Consider the following 18,044-nt stretch of genomic DNA (forward strand, 5'->3'; position numbering starts at 1 on the left):
TTTATTTTATTAATATTTTATTTATCTGTGCGTAATACACGATTATCAAGATATAGAAAACCACAAGCAAATTGTCCTCGGATATAGAAAGTTTCGATAGTGGACGAATCGTCGTAGAAATATGGTTTCCGGTTAGCGTTTATGTTGCGAAATGGCTCAAGAACGAAGAAGAAAATGGCTGCCCAGTTATGGCTAGACGATGAAAATTCATCCCACTCCCAATCGAGTAAAGATGATGTTCAAGACCTTTTTGTGTTTGGTTATGCCTGTAAAGTTTTTAGGAATGATGAAAAGGCTTTGTACGTGGACAAAGGAAAACACCTTATTCCATGGATGGGAGATGAAAGACTCATGATTGACAGGTCGGTGAACTCTTCACGTGTTAGGATTTCTTCGGAATAAAAGGTTTAACGTCGTTCGGGTCGATTAGTCGCGCGTGTATTAATCATATTTTGCCTTTCAGCTTTTTGATTAAATATTTGAGACAGTACATTACCAAAATGATGGAAGATATAGACAATTAGTTGTATATGAATAAGGTATGTTTTTACAACGCTGTCTCTGCTATCACAACTGACGTCATTAATTGTTATCAGATTTGACATTGACAGCCCAACTACCTATATCTGATATCTGTCCATTGACCACAATATTAACAACAGACAGGTAAGCATGTTGGCAGGTGGATACAGAACAGTGGACTTTAAAGCTGAAAACAGTACATGTATATGAAGCTGAATCAAGCTATCAGGGGTTTTGATTCAAATATTGATTTACGTTTACTTAAATCAAGTAAAGTAAATAATAGATTTAAAACGAAAAATAAGACACTCACTTGGATGCAAGTATTTCAAAATCCTAAAATATAGTTGATAAACTGAAAATTTAATAAATGTAGCAGCATGTCATACATTAGTGACCCCCCCTAGACATTTGTCAATTCGCCAGTGGCGATAATTCTTTTTATTGGCAATCAAATTGATGATAATGGCGAAAGTTTTGGTGAATGAATTTTAGAGAGTGTAATTTCGAAAATCTTCTAATTTAAATTGAAATTGTCTAGTTCAACACTTCTTTCGATTGACTCGATGTAGTGTCTATTTAGTACTTAAATTAAATCATTAATTGACTCTAGTCTCAATCTTGCAAGTGGCAAATTAGTCAATGGTTACACATTTTAAAAACGAAGGAGAATTGAGCCTCGTGACGACTTAACTTTCAAACACAGTTACATCCCCTTGGTATGGCATTGCTGTGTTTTACTTTTGCTTAGCTATAATTTTACCAATTTTTTTTCAAATTTATAATACCGTTAATGAATAATGATTACTAATATTTATTTACCAAACCGAAAATAAGGATAGATTCATTTTTACAACCTTCATCCGCGAAGCACATGATTAACGAAACGGCAGATACAACTTCTACTTCTTCCAGAAAGTTACTGATGGCGACAATGTGAACGTGATTGATGTGATAAGGAGTGTACGAGTGACACTTGTATGACAGAATCTCATTTTTTGTTGCCTGCATCCTTGCAAATGTGAACTTTCGGACAGTTCAGGGAATAAAATAATACTCTTGTGTATTAAATAAGTAAAATATTTATTTTTAATTAACAAACACATGAATAGAAATATAATATTTGGCTACAAGTTTCTGAATTGGCTAATAAAATTTTTGTTTCGCTAACGGTTTTAAGAGTCTAGGGCGGTCACTGTTACATGTATGCTTAATGCACAGGTTTTATTATAACAAATTTATTTTATTTACAGAAATATAAAAATAAATTATTTGTTCTTAAATTCATAAGTAAATTGTTTAATAAAGGGAAATGATATCGGTCTTATTCCAATCTAAATATTTGTATCCAAAAGAGTTTCTTGAATAGCAAAGGCAACATTTTTGTCTGTGATGGTGGGTGCCTTCAAAATAGACTGATTTCCTTTTTTTTTAATACGATAATTTCATATAAAGAATAATTCTCTAAAATACATTTATTATAAATGTATCCATACTACAATACTGGTCGCAAATCTTGTTTCTCTTCCAAAAACTCTGTTTAAGACATCCTTTACAAATATAAAATGTTGCTTTTAAGGTGTTTGCATTACTTTTCAGATAATTCTAATTGTATCTAATCATAAACTGTTTGATCTAATCTATAAAAAATAAGAAATCGCTGCTTATGCTGAACTAATTTCCTTCAGTTTACTATTTTAATCTATAAAGCTTTAGATTCTAATTATATTTCTGTTTGAATACAGAATCTTATGAAATCAATAAACTTGAAACAAAATAATTGGAGGACTGATGGTGATGCAAATAACTTCAGGTTTAATTAGCTGTATATATCTAGCTATACTGTTCTCAATATCATTCAATATGAAATATATATTTTTAAAATACTGGTGATATATCCCCCACCCCAAAAAAAAAAATAAATAAAAATATCTGGTTTCATTCATCCAATTTATTTTATTTTTTGTACTCCATTTCTGATATTTATTAACTACTTATGATTAGACAGGTTAAAATAAATATAAAGCTCAGAGAATGTGAAGAGTAAAATATTGATCTGAGAACAGTATGTGCTATATAGACACACCATAAAATGGTTAATGTGATATAACAAACGGCTAACTGTTCAGCATGTGATATTAAGATATAGTCAAACATATTTAGACTCTTGATTACCCTTTCTTATTAGCTTACTTTGATTAACAGGTATGATGGGCGTGGTCATTTATATGATCTAAAGAGCGTGGATGCTGATAATGTAGCAAAGAAGGATTTAACAGATGAAGAAGAACAGATAGAGAAATTATGTGACGAAGAAAGATATTTAGAATTAAATACAGATATAGCTGAGAAAACTGTTTATGAAGGTGAGTACAAACTACCTACATAATTAGGCCACACCAATTTGAATTTCTGTTATAATTTGTGTGTAATCATCAAATCCCAGTATCAGCGTTATTGTGATTACTCAGTACCACTCAGTGAACTCGAGAAATGTAAGTTTACAGTAAATATGTTTTACGAAAATAAATATTTCTATTTATAGAAGAAGAATGGAAAAGATATTATGAAGCCTTACAGACTGGTTATAATGCTGTAGGTTTTAGTTATGAACAGCCTAGACATGAAGATGACATTTATCATCAAGGTAATTACATATAACTTTCGTATATGTGGTTTTATATTGAACATGTCAGCGAAATGCAGTAAACTTCAATAATACAATGATTTTCAAACTATTAAAGTTTGTTAAAATCCATAATAATCCTGATCAAAAACATAAAATTAGAAACAGATGAAATCACAGACCTGTGAATCACAGTCTTGATCAGTAGGGAATTGATTGAATCCCCTCAATCCCATGAAAACTGACAATTGAGTAAATACCAGGATTTCGGTTGACAAGACATACTCTTGATCAGAGTTTCTCTTTCATAACTTTTTCAGTCAGAAGTTTTTACTGTTCAATGTTTATGCAATCTTAACCCAAACACCTAAACTCATAGTACATCTATTCAACTGTTTTATACCATGACATGCTTTTTCATTGATGATTGTAGAGAGAAATTTCACATATTTACTTGGTGTTTATAATGAGTTAACAACATCAGAGTCTACTGTATGGCTTTTTTCGTTTATATAGTTCCAGAGCACATCATCCACAGTGATCCACTGTCAGTTTAAAAAAGCATCTGATTAATAGCATGGGTACCTTGGTTACCTAAAAATGCAGTCATCAAATTAAGTAATGGTTTTAAGCAAATAAAACATTACATCACATCTATTCAATATTGTATTCATTAATGTTACAGTGTGCACAAGAACATTTTGATAATTTACACAATATATTGCTTTTTCTTCAGTGTTCTTTTTTATACATCCACATTATGAATTTTGAATGTTGACGTACATGTATTATGCCTCCACCCCTGTGTGTGTCTATGGGTCACCTACAGGGCACAATTTTTTATGGATTGTCTTGAAACTTTGCATACTTATTCCTTATATATGTATCATTTTTTGTATTTGGTTGTTTGTCATATACAGGATGCAGTTCTTAACTGATGATCTTGAAACTGTGGATACTTATTCCTTACACCCTAAAGATCACCCCTTTTGTTTTTGGTGTATGCCTATCCCCCAGGGGCAGAGCCAGATCCATTTTCTGTGTCTCACCTACAGGCCGCAATTCTTAATGGATCGTCTTGAAAACTGTTCATACTTATTCCTAAAACACTAAGGATGACCTCTATTATTTTTGGTGCATGCCAAATCCCATGGGTCAGAGCCACACCCAATTTTTGTGTGTCTTTGTATCGGCTACAGGTCGCAACTCTTTACAGATCCTTTTAAACCTTTGCATACCTATTACTTATACCTTAAGGATGATCCTAATATTTTTGGTGAATGCCCGACCCCCAGGGGCTGAGCCACACCCATTTTTGCTTTGCGGGTCTGTGGGTTGCCTATGGGCCACAATTCTGAACGGAGCATCTTCAAACTTGGCATATGTATTCTGTACAGCGTAAAGGTGGCTGCTATGGATTTTGGTGCATGTCCCGACCCCAGGGTCAGAGCCACGCCCATTTTTTGTGTTTAGCTCCTGAAGGCCAAAATTCTGAATGGATTATCTTGGAACTTAGTATACTTATTCCTTATACCCCAATGACAGCAACTATTGATTTTGGTACATGGTCTGTCCTCTTTGGGCAGTGCTACACCCATTTTTTGTGAAACATACATTATGCATGAGTTAAATCTGCCTATTGCAGGTCTTTCCTTAGGCTGAAATGTTTTCTAAATTATTAATTAGACATTAATTAACTTATCCAGGGCATAATCTACTCTTGATAGCATCAGATTTCTCCGATATTAATTAGATTAGAACAGTTCAGACATATTTTGATTTAAGCTAAAAATGGAGGTGTGAGACTTAGCTTTGAACAACCAGTATGGTGGTTGGAATTATTGCACTCGTCTTGTCAAACCTTCAAAGGCTAATATATTTGCTTGCAATAGAGTAATTTGAATGAAATTTTCAAATTATTCATTTTACATTATCTATTTTCGAACTATTATAGCAAGAATGGCTAGCTCTTTATCTAAATCTTACATAATGTATCTTTAATATTTTGTCTGTTAATTTGTCTACAGGTTGCAATTATTAACATATTTGGATCACCTTCAGTATTATCCACCATAGGGTTGTAGTTGTACCTATTTATATTGATCCATGTCTAACCCCCAGGGGCAGAGCCACACCCAATTTCTGTGGTTTTTTTTGTCTGCAGGCTGGAATTCTGAATCTGAATGGATCATCGTGGAACTTGGCACAATTATTCCTTATACCGTAAAAATGTAGCAACTATTTATTTTGGTGCATGTCCCGACTCCCAGGGGTGGTGTCACACCCACTTTATTTTAAAAAGTACCATATGAATCAAAGCAGGAATGTGGACGTATATTGCAGCGATAGCGATGCCCTCATTGACTAGAGCTATAAGTAATTATTGAAAAAAAGCTATTTAATTATGGAATCTAAGCATTTATGATTTTTTACTACATCCTAAAATTATTCTTACAGATGTCCATCAGCCAGAAGAAGAAAAACCCTTTATCCCCCCTCCCGGATTATGTGTTCCTATTCATCTAGAATTAGTAAGTATTTTATATACTACTATTACTACAGTTATTTATTGTGTGTATGAAGTTGAGAAGTTATAAGAGATTTGTTGGAGATGCTTAGTACACTTATATAGAACACTCAATACCATAACAATGCAATGTGAGTAAGTGGCAACAATAGATCAAAATGTCTAACAAGGTAATCCAAAGCAGTTAGGTGTGTAAGCTTACCTAGAACAATAAGTAGTATTGTGTGTTCTGGAATGAGTAAGCATACCCTGCCTTGAGGATGAAGCTGTATAATTTGTTTATACATATTAATAGATAACTATTTGAAAATTTGTTTAAAGATAGACTGTCGCAAGGATTTCATAAATATAAATTCTATCTTTTTTAGCCAGCGACCGTGAAGATAAATGCTGTTATTGAAAAGACGGCTAAGTTTATAGCAGAACATGGTGCCCAGATGGAAATCGTACTTAAAGCTAAACAAGCTGGAAATAGTCAGTTTGATTTTCTAGATTATAATGGACCACTTAATGGTTACTATAAATTTATGGTCAGTATCATCAAGAGTGGAAAATATGTACCCAAATCAGATGCTGCAGAAATACAGAGACAAGAAAGTAAGTATCTACATCTGATTGACCCTTTGGCCAATTTTGGCAAGTAGCTACTTGTGATGGGTGCTGTACACATGTCAGGGTTGGTTTTCTGTAACACAGCTGATGCCACTTGCTGCTGGGCGTTTAAGAGTGAGTACTTCCATGACTATGGCACTGGCTCACTAGCCTAAGAGTGCCTGGCAAAAGCATCTGGTCGTTCATGTGCGGCGTTAACGAAAAACTGCGATCCTGTGTAAATCATTGGTAAGACGTTAACGGTTCTCTGCATTACAAAATCGACATTAGGGTTGCTGTCTGGGCAAAACTTCCCTCATGGTGCACTGCATGGCATAAGTTCATCGTAATTTCCAAAGGCCAACAGTTCTATATTCATCCTGACAATGATAGTAAAGTCATTTGCAATTCACCGTGACATTTATTGTATATGCTGCATTCATGTGCTGCTGATTCTATGTTTTGTTTAGAGTTGGTATGCATAGTCTTTTTGTAAACCTACAAAATAACAGGAACTCTCCACAGCACATATATGTCTCAATTTTAAGATACATTTTAAGTGACTAACTATTATTATTATTGTAGGTCATGAAGGGTATGATCATCATGAACATGGTTATTTACATAAATCATTAGATACAACTAAAGTGGAAGTAAGTATTTGACATATGATGTATTTTCATTTATTTTATCTCTAGAATTTATATAACAGGAGAAAGAAGAGTTTGAAAATATTAGCTAAAACAGGTTATATTAAGTTCTTCCCTCCCTTGTGTACATAAACAGTTTATTTTGAATTCAATCCTTTGTTGAGAATCCATCAATAGTGCAGAATATGTGGGACATATAATGTTGTTGCACTGTATCATCACCATCCACCCCTTCCCCAAATAGATTTCATTGAAATTTTCCTCTAATAAGCCAATTTCTCGACATCATCCATGTTTTCATGGTTTACTCATTAATTTGAAGGCCATTATATACAAGTTTGACTTGAATATTATTTATACTTCATATTTGTTTGTGTTTTAATACATGTGTGTTTATTTTCAGCCTGTTAAATCAGTAAAGATACCTGTAGTTTCTATACATGATACACCATATGGTCAACTTATTAAATCCATTAAAAAACATCATAGAGATGAAGCAGAGTAAGTTTATGTAATAACTGAGAGATATAAACTTAGGCCATTTAAAGAAAATATTCTACTGTTTGTTCCAGGAGAGACCTGACTCAGAAATTCCTAACCATTTTTTCAGTTTTTAATTTAAATGGCCAAATGTCATTTAATTTTTCAAGGGGGGTTATATAACTTGAAAGTAATGGGATAGCAATCCCAGGTATTTCACTAAGGTTTAACCATTTTAATTGAAAATTGAAGAAATGGCAAGCCATTTTCGATGTCGTAGTGTCACCTGGAACAACAGTAGTTAGTGGATAATGCTTCATCGCTTAGAAAGGACTGTATGACCAAATTTATATTTTAATATATAAGAGAAATAGAAAAATCTACGTTGATTACATATTTCCTAGAGTGAGTAAAGGGAAGAAACCATATTCAGTTTTCTGGTTGAAGTGAGGCTCGATTGTCAAGTATGCAACCATTACAAATTTATTGTTATTGACAATCATAATTGGAACTGGACGATCGTGATAATAGGAAATGTCAACTTTTACTTTTAAAACTGGTTCACAACATTAGCAATAATGAATTATTTTTCTACTTCTGCAGGCTATAATAATATACCTAGGTCCTATTTTACAAAGAGTTATTGTACATATAAATCAAACGTCTTTGTACACAAGTTAACCATTATTTTCATAGTGGCTGCATTTCTATGACAAGCTGCAGTTTTGCATCCTATTGATATATAAAAACTAATATAACTTAATGATTAATTTAAGATAATATTGTTTGTTTTAGATCCACTAATAGTTCACTTCAACCACCACCTCTACCACCATACACACAGCAACCATATCATGATAGAGAAGATAGTGGACATGATGATGTACAAACATATGGAAATGATGGTAATAGACAATCCCCTGCACCACCGGGTACTGAACCTGTAGATTTACCACGACAGCATGTATATTTAGATAATATGTCTCAACTTAAAAGGTATTCTTTTTAATTTCAGTTGATATCCAAGGTTGATCAAAATTCTTTTAGGTAAAAGTACAGCTATTGCATTTTGCAGTTATTAGTTACTTATATTAATTTCTATTTGATTACAGTGAAGAAGTTAATCCTATTATTCCCCCACCACCTGATATACAACCTATTATAGATAGAATGGCCATGTATGTTGCTAAAAATGGTAGTGAATTCGAAATGGTTGTGAAGAGTAAAAATGATGCCCGCTTTCAATTCTTGAATGATTGGCATGTTCATTTTCCTTATTATGACTTCAGAAAGAATCTTCATCAAAAGGTAAATATTTAAGTATTTGTATGAATTATTTGTTGTATAGCACTCAAAAAGTAATAAGCAAACATACAGATGCAACAAGACATAAAGTTTTGAATGCAGGTTTATATAATAATCTTGTTTTTTTTTAAAGAATAACTGAAAAATAGTTGCACAAAGTGAGCATGCACTTCTTTGTGCATTCAATTAACAGTAAAGCCACATTATACAACTCCTTTACATTGTGAAGATGACAAATCTATGTAAATTGTTTTAAATTGTAGGAGATTTTAAAAGAAAAGAAACAAAAGGAAGAAGCTACGGCAGCGTTATTGAGTAAAGGTGTTAGTTTTTCTATTAAAACAAGAACCAAAGAACCTGAGTCAGTGGCACCATTGAAGAAACCGTTATTTGATTACGGTAGTAGTGATGATAATGATGGTATGCCACTCTGAAGCAAGAAAACTTTGTGCCAGTAGTGACTGTATATAATACATACATGATGCATTTTACATCTCTTGAGGCCATATCAAAATATTATCCAGAAGGCAGCCATATTACGATATAAAATAACTTTCCCTTTATTGTTTTATGGAGTGATCGGTTGATCAAAAAGTAAAACAACATAAAATTATCTTCCGAATTTCAATTGTCAGTGTTTATTGTAACATAATATCTGTTTCATACTGCAAAGTTTTCTTGCTTAAATGATATGTTTTATTTTACGATTATAGCCTAAAAATAGTAAGAAAATGTCCTTATTATTGTGTTCTCAGTAGATAAATATATATTTGTAGTGTTAACCATAGCAAGAAATTGTTTTGTAAATAGATCATATTGGACATAATATAGTTAATATTCTGCTATGCATCTGTAAAACCACCAAGCTGTTTGTATCAAATTATTGTATTTTATTTTTATATATATTTTTTTTATTTTAGACGAATCTGATAGTCAGAAAGAAACATCTGTAGCATCATCACCTAGAACTGATAGAACAGATAATAGTAATAATAATAAACAAGAGGTTAATACAGACTCTAATACAGGTTATATGTCTTCTGATCCACTAGATGAAGTTGATGACAAAAAAATAGGTACGCTTAATACACCCCCAATTCCTTCAAAAGCAAAAATGCGCTTGCTTGCCCTCTCGAATAGTTGTTTTAGTACCTTGTGACATCATGATTTTTACACAAGAATTGTACAAAACAGTTAAATTTCTGTTGATTTTTACATTAATTTCCCAAGTGACGACAACCAAATTTTAAAAATATATATTTTATATTCCCTGTAAAGGCTATCCATTTGCAACTTCATTCTATTTTTGTTTTTATGCATCTGGATTAAATAGAAATAGAAGAGTTATACATTTTTGCAATTTATCAAAAATCTCTATTATTATCCTTAAATGACATTTAGAAGTAGAGGTATAATGTGTTATTATGAATCTCTATTATTGTTTTACCAAATTGGTACCACTTGTCTGAGAAATAAAGATGTCACAAGGTATTTGACATCATATTTTTGTAACTAGTTACACTAATTGTATTTATATAGCTGAGGATCGACTGATGAACAGATTAGCATCTGCTGCTAGAGAAAAGTTAGCACAGACGAGTAAAGAGAAACAAATACAAGCAGAAAGAAAGAGAAAGGCAGCCATGTTTATTTCACTACTTAAAGGAAAGAATGGTTCTGGACCTGGTTAGTATTAAATGTATAAATTTTATGTGGATGTATATTGTCACTATAACCTCTACAAATTCTACAGGCTATGCTGTTATTTTTTATGTTAAATTTCTACACAGTGTTTATGTTAAAATTCTGCAGGCTGCACTGTTATTGTTTATGTTACAATTCAACGGCTTACACTGTGATTGTGTATGTTAAAATTCTACAGGCTACACTGATTGTTAAAGGAGGGTTGGGTGGTTGAGTGGTCTAATGCATACACTTTAGATCAAAGGTCTGTTATTGAGTCAAGTGGTGTGATTTTGATCCCATGCTTGTATGTGACAAGGAGTAAGGTCGCATGTCCAACCTTGTGGGGTTTCTGTCAAAGTCCACTGCATATGACCCCTATGCACAAGTAAATTATTGAAATAAAGATTGTATCATTATGTTAGTCCCAAAATAACATAGTTTTGCTTGAATGGATGTTCTAATTTCTTCCTCTCTTTATGATAAAATTCTTCATATTACATTAATGGTTTATGTAAAAATTCTAGTCTACCTGCACTGTTAGTGTGTTATTGTTTATGTTAAATTTCTACAGGCTACACTGTTATGTTTATGTTAAAATTCTGCAGGCTACACTTTTATTTTTTATGTTAAAATTCTACAAACTACACTGTTATTGTTTATGTTAAAATTCTACACTGTTATTTATTGTTTATGTTGTGATTTATGAAGAAATGATTATATTGTAATTACTTTCTTTTCTAATCATCCTAAAAATATTTGGCAGGTACTAAGAGGCATGATGTAAAGTTTTGTGTTCTAAATGAATGCTGTTAGTGGACATCAGTAGATTTATGTATTTATTATTTTAGATGAGAATGAGAAGAAAACACCAGTTGTATTTGATTATGGCCACAAATCATTAGGTTCTAAATCTCAATCACCTATCAGTGATAACAGAGGTGTTTCACCTCCAAAGTCTTTTAGTAAAATTAGAAGGTAAGTAACTCATATTCAACCATTTCCTGCCAATTAAGACTTCAAATCATACAGAAATTACAGTTTACTCTCTATTCTGGTACCAACTTTACTTTCTTTAGTTTCCTCTTTATGTCTAAAAAATCTATTTATACGCCCACATTTTCATGTGGACATATAATGTCGTCGCCCCTGTCCAGACGTCCGTCTGTCTGTACGTCTACAATTTCTTTGTGGACACTCTACAGGTCACAATTTTTATCCGATTTTGACGAAACTTGAAATATAGATCTATCTCCCAAAGATCTCATTCCTTTCGATATTGGCATGTATCGGTCCATAACTTCATGGATTATGGCCCCTGATTGTACGAAAAATCATGTTTTTAGCTTGTGGACACTCTAGAGGTCACAATTTTCATCTGATTTTGATGAAACATGAAATACATGTTTATGACCCAAAGATCTTGTTTCCTTTTGATATTTGTGCATATCGGATCGTAACTTCCTGAATTATGGCCCTTGATTATATGAAAAATCGCGTTTTTAGCTTGCGGTCCCTCTAGAGGTCACAATTATCATCCGATTTAAAAAAATATCACTGTTACACTGTAATAACGCTTGAGTTCGAATATCATGAAAATCCGGCCGGAACAGCCGGACAAAATGGCCGCCCCTCGTTCGCAAATAGGTTGGTTCCTATCGATATTCGCGCATATCGGATCGTAACTTCCTGAATTATGGCCCTTGATTGTACGAAAAATTGTTTTTTGTTTAACTTGTTCTCTTTCCATCTCTTGCAAAATGTGGGCGTATCCTGCCTGGCAGCCGCTGGTTTACAAAAATATGCGACAGCCTTTTCAACTGCTCAGACAATTTAGCAGCTGTGTGTGTATTGTTTCGTTGCATTACAAACCTATCTTTTTTTTTAAATATATTTATTAGTGTTTGTCATGACAAAAATAGTCTACATAGGGAAAGGATCTTATGGTAATCTCTTGTAACTATATTTATGTTTAATTTACCTCAAAACTTAGGTTCTAGTGTCTGTGAATTTACTTATACTTTCAGATCCAGATCACGATCTCCAGTCAGAAAGAATTCTTATTATTCTAGTAGTAGTTCTCGGAAGTCGAGATCCCCGTATGTGAGTCGCCAAAGAACGCCTAGAACGTCTCCAAAAAGAAGAAGCCGAACTCCTAGAATTTCTCCTAAGCGATCAAGGTCACCAAAACATAAATCTCCTAGAATTAGTCCCAGAAGAAGTAAATCGCCTAGTAAATCTAGATCAGAACACAGATCTTCTAGAAGTAAATCTAGATCGGATGACAGATCTTCTAGATCGAGATACACATCCAGAAGACATTCTAGATCCAAAGAAAAAAGTGTGAGTGAAAAATCTAAAATTGAAATTCCCCCCAGTGAAACAATCGAGTCCCTTAAACTTATGATAAAACAGGAAAAATTGGACCCAATCTTTGATAAAGCTAGTAATACCAATATCAGCCTTATTGACAATTCTATATTAAATACTGATCATCCTAGTGATAATAGTGAGCACATTTCTAACATTGTGATGGGACAAACTGAAAAATCAACGGACAGTGAAAACAGTAAGTTAGAGTCAAATGATGTGTTAAGCGATGTTGAAGAAAAAAATAAAAAAATAAGTGAAACAGACAATGACCCTCAAACTACTGATAATATCCCTCCACCTATAGATAAACCAGAACCACCTCCTGAAGAATCAGATGATGATATTGCCATCATAGAACCCCCACCAAAAATACTACCAGAGCCCGAACTTGTGGTTGATCTGACAGTAGTTATTGACAGTGATTCTGATAATGAAAAAAAGTCTTCAAAGAAATCTAAAAACGCTAAAAAAAGAAAAAGTCGTTCAAGATCCCCTGTTGCTAAGAAAAAGTATAGAAGGTCAAGGTCACCTACTTATAGTAGACCAAGACGAAGATCCCCATCCCCCCTACCTCCACGAAGGCGAAGATCACGATCCAAAACACCAAAACGAAGGAGCCGGTCAAGGTCCATTGCTAAGAAAAGTCGTCACGCAACATATAAGACATCAAAAAAACATCGATCTAGATCAAGATCCCCTACAAAACATAGAAAACAAAGGTCACCATCTCCTAAAAGAAAGTCTCGCTCAAGGTCTCCGATCAAGAAAACATCAAGATATAAGTCAAAGTCTCGGTCACCTAGAAGTAAAAGGTCAAGAACTCCTAAAGTCAAAAAGAGTAAAAAGAATAAATCACCATCAAGGTATTACATCGATTATTATATTAATATTTATATAACAATAATATTATCTTTATTTTGGTGGAAAATACTAGGTTTTTTTCATGAAGAAAGACTGAGACGGAAAACAGGTAAAATGTACAAATTGCTAGTGGAATTTCAAAAAAATAAGCAAAAATATTGCTGTGGGTAGATTTCCCCTCCTTAACATTGAACACAAACAGTCAGAGTTTTAACAGTTTTCTTTTAAACATACTAGATTGTTTGGCTAATCCTTTAAAGGAACCTGTAATATGTAGGATGGCTATGGAAGGTAGTGATGGGGGGGGGGATAAATAAGACAACTATCTTCATCGCCGTAAAGGTGGTAACTCACTTTATTTGCAAATTACATAACAGGATTACTTAATATTTAGGAGCACGAAATCATTAACCTGAAAGGAAATAGTGTCTCATAATGCCAGAAAACTCTATCAGGAATGTATAATAATCATTTTGAAGTATCAGATAAATCTTTAGTATTTGGTTGTAAATCAATGCAGACAGTTTCTATTATGGTGTATTCAGTATTGTTTGTTTTCACTTACAGGTCACCTAAATTACATAAAAAGAAGAAAAATAAAGACAAGGATAGGGAACGAGAAGAAGGAGGCAAAAGTAAAGAAAAGACATCAGCATTTAAAAGTTTAGCAGAAGTAGTTGAAAGTCATAGTAAAAAAGATAAATTAGAAGAGAGACTTGAGACTAAAGAAGAAACAGATAATACAAAGTAAGATATTTCATAGATTATTATTGCTCGCACCAAACAAACTTGAAGGGGAGGGGCAAGTATTTATTATCTCTTGAGTGAGGTTCATTATCCATTTGTGGAGAGATATTGAAATAGGCTCCGCTCTGGATTTTGTATTATTGTGTTATACTCTTCATTTGAAATGATTCTTAAAATTTTTACTTAGTTCATATGTTGGAAACTGGCAATTTTTGCTATTATTTATTTGAGCAGTATTTCTATTTATAATATAAAGCAGAAAGTTTCTAACCAAAATATGAATGATTACTTAAAAATATAACAATAGTAGAATCATTAAAACTCAGTTACTATTCATTACTTATATTTATTACCAGGTATTCTATTGAGTCGAATGAAACATCACAAGATGTACCTTATGAATTAACATCTTCTCCAGCACCACCTACTGTAAGTATTACATATACTGTTTACTCTTAAAATTCTACAATTTTTATGTGTATTTGAAATACAACGTGCAAATCTAAAACCTAAGTGTGAAATAAAAGAGTAAGTTTTGATATGCCCAAATTGTATATACAATACAGCCACATTCTACATATCCCTAACATGATCAGTGGATCATGAACAAATTCTATGGAGAATCGAATCAAGAAATATTCTTTTCAAACAAATGTAAAACCCTCTAAATATTCAGCTTTCTGCGATCTTCCGTTCCAGAGTTAACCTCCCCTTTTCCGAAAACCCTGTGAACACGATAGAGCCTGCAGTTTTTAACAGATTTTTTTCAAGCATTGAGATCAGGTCCTGAGTTCACAAAGCATTCTAAGGCTTAAGTTAAGAATGTTTTGTTTCATTTTAACTAAAATATAGCCCTTTATAAAACGTTTGTTGTTTTAATGTATCAAATGTAATGAAGGTTGAGTAAATTTTTACCGTAAGTCTGAGAATGTTTTGTGAATTTGGGGCCAGATTGCTTGAAGGCAAAGGATCTTTATCTAATTTGATCAACATCCAAGTTTTCATTTCGGATAAGCTGCTTTCGAAAAACATTGCTGCATGTGGGCATATTCCCACTCGTTGGGTAGCTATCTTTTAAATTTTGTTGGGATTAAGTAGAACCCGATCATAAATTCGAACCATCATATTATTATTTTGGCTCTATAATAAGCTTTTAAAAGCCATACAGGACCATATTCTTGGTGGAAGTTTTTAAAAGTTAGTTGAATTAATGAGTGGGGAAAAAATCTGATTGTAAATTACTGTATATCTCCCAATGTATTATAGTTTATGAAATCTTGTGAAAGTGATACTAGAAAAAAACTCGATGAGATTGTTTATTAGGGGGACCCCAGACTATGTTTCAGATTTTTAATTTTTCTGTTATTCTTTCAGAATTTATTAAACAAAGTTCGTGCCATGTTAAAGGCATCAAGGGATGCGATGAAAGACGATGAAGATGTGAGATAACATTGTATAGTAATTAAAGACTTTATCTATGTCAAGGATTGTATATGTTGAGTGAGGAGTGTGTTTATAAATTGTACATTGTAAATAAAAATATCTTATTAAATTGTCTTCTAATATCAGTTTGTACTTCTTTCTATTATATGAAGAGCTCCTTAGCAAACAAGAGAAATGCCATACACTTGAAAATATAAAAATGTTTTTACAAATTAAACATGCATTATGTAACAGCTCTAAATCTGTCACTAAGTGGGTAAGACTCAAGACGCTGACTGGCAAGCCTGTCTTTGACCCCTGCACTGGCCGAGAAAGTTTGTCCAGATTTTCCAGCGTGATTCAACCTTGTCAGTGATGCAGGACGGAGGGCCTGACAAGGACAGCTGTCTAGTCGTTTTGGATGGAACGAAAAACCAAGGTCCTGTGTACACATTGGCATGCACGTAAAAGATCCCTTGACAGTTGGAATTTGATATAAGAGTAGGCCATAGTGCCGCTGTCTGGGCAGAATTTTCCTCATAGCACACAGTATGGTGTATGCCCGTCTTCATTAGCCCAGTTCGGAGCAGAACAATGGACGTTAAATCCCATTTCATTTCATTTCTAAATCGGCCTGTGTCAGTTTTTTCTTTGGGCATTGAATGTTATATAAATTATTAGACATTTATGAACATGCAAAGACCTGCCATTTAATGATTTGATTTAAAAATGGAGAAGCTAAGCTAAGATCAATGCACACATTTTGTCAAAACTACAACCATTGATAACTTCGCTCAAAATAAAGTAATATGAAATTTTCAATATATTCTTTTTGCATTATCTATTTTTGAAATATAGGGAGACCGCTCAGCTCTTTAACTAAATCTTAATGCCCCTTTAATATTTAGAAATGAGAGGTTGTGGTACTGAATTTCAAAATGTTTTTTTTTTTAAAAAAAAACCAGAAGACATTTATTTCAATTGAAAAGGCTTTTGGAATATTAGGCTATCATCCTTCCAGATAATTTAGCAATATTGAAGAGCCAACACATACATCAGTATTGCCATGCACAAAGCTGAACATAGGGGCCAAAGAAAACAGGGGCTTGTGACGTTGAAAATCTCTCTCAAAAGTAATATTAAGAGGCCAAGATTTCTGCCTAAAGTCTATTTTGTCCATTATCCTTCCGGTATAAGGAAGATGATCAGATTAAGGGGCAAATAACTCATCTGAAACCCCTTTATCAGTAGAAATATACTGAGCGTCATGGAAAATGCATCACTTTTTTCCCAAATATTTTATTACTAGGTGGTTTTGTATGTATAATATTATGCAATACTATGAACTATTGTCTCACACAATGCTCCCAAACGCAAAAAAATATCGGCCCATGTGCACAAAAAAAAAATTGCACGAGATGCACATGAAAAACCCAATATTCACGTGCAGCATTGTGTGTGAGCCCTTTAAAAGCATGTTTTCAACTTAATGTGCAGTACATGAACTGTGAAACGTAAATCTGTCGTAATTTGTTGTTGGACGTGTGAAGGAATCGAGCTAGAGATGCCGAGACTTACTGAAAATCAACGGAATGAAGCCATGGGAATGTCCAGGGCTGGCATGTCTACACGTGCTATTGCCAGACACTTCGATTGTCATCAGTCCACTATTGTAAGGTGGGTGGAACGTGTTCGAGTTACTGGATCAACGTCCTGGTCCACAATGAGTTACAACCCAGGCTCAAGACCACTACATCCGGGTCACTCATCTGCGTGACAGATTCCGCCCAGCGACTCGAACAGGTGCAGCAGTCATCGGAAGACAAGGACCAGTAAGTGCCAACACCGTAAGACGTCGTCTAAGAGAAGTAGGACTCCGTGCACCACGACCTTATGTTGGAGCTATCCTCTGGGATCATCACCGTCAGCGGCGTTTGATATGGGCTCAAGGACACCAGACATGGAGAAGAGTAGACTGGCAAAGTGTGCTCTTCAGTGATGAGAGTCGCTTTCATCTTTATCACGCTGATGGCCGTCAACGTGTGTGGAGACGTCTTGGGGAACGTCTTGCAGACTGCTGCGTCTTCGAAACAAATCGATGGGGTGGGGGAAGTGTAATGGTGTGGGGAGGCTTCACATTTCATCACCGGACCGCCCTACACATTTGCAGGGGTCGCGGTAATGCTGTAGCCTACCGTGATGATGGCCCGTGGAGGGCACACGCGCTAGCTATTGACATCTGTGTCGTACTTTTGGT

General features: G+C 34.0%; 1 protein-coding gene across 3 annotated transcripts; it reads left to right on the forward strand.

Moving 5' to 3' along the window:
* The first annotated feature begins 144 nt into the window (after positions 1-144).
* LOC126824351 (splicing factor, suppressor of white-apricot homolog) lies at positions 145-15,933 on the forward strand. 3 transcript variants are annotated; one of them, XM_056101646.1, is made up of 17 exons: positions 145-362; positions 2,728-2,888; positions 3,068-3,169; positions 5,606-5,679; positions 6,044-6,272; positions 6,852-6,919; positions 7,320-7,417; positions 8,192-8,392; positions 8,509-8,704; positions 8,965-9,121; positions 9,622-9,777; positions 10,241-10,387; positions 11,236-11,362; positions 12,412-13,620; positions 14,186-14,365; positions 14,722-14,794; positions 15,740-15,933. In XM_056101646.1, exons 1-17 carry the CDS (start codon positions 175-177, stop codon positions 15,812-15,814), a joined length of 3,441 nt encoding a protein of 1,146 aa, XP_055957621.1. In that variant the 5' UTR covers positions 145-174; the 3' UTR covers positions 15,815-15,933. The 3 variants fall into 3 exon arrangements, with proteins under 3 accessions (XP_055957621.1, XP_055957622.1, XP_050409518.2); XM_056101647.1 differs by having other exon boundaries at positions 8,965-9,100; XM_050553561.2 differs by lacking the exon at positions 145-362 and having other exon boundaries at positions 2,717-2,888.
* Positions 15,934-18,044: the final 2,111 nt, after the last annotated feature.

Source organism: Patella vulgata, chromosome 6 (assembly GCF_932274485.2).
Source record: "Patella vulgata chromosome 6, xgPatVulg1.2, whole genome shotgun sequence".
NCBI classification, from domain to species: Eukaryota; Metazoa; Mollusca; class Gastropoda; family Patellidae; genus Patella; species Patella vulgata.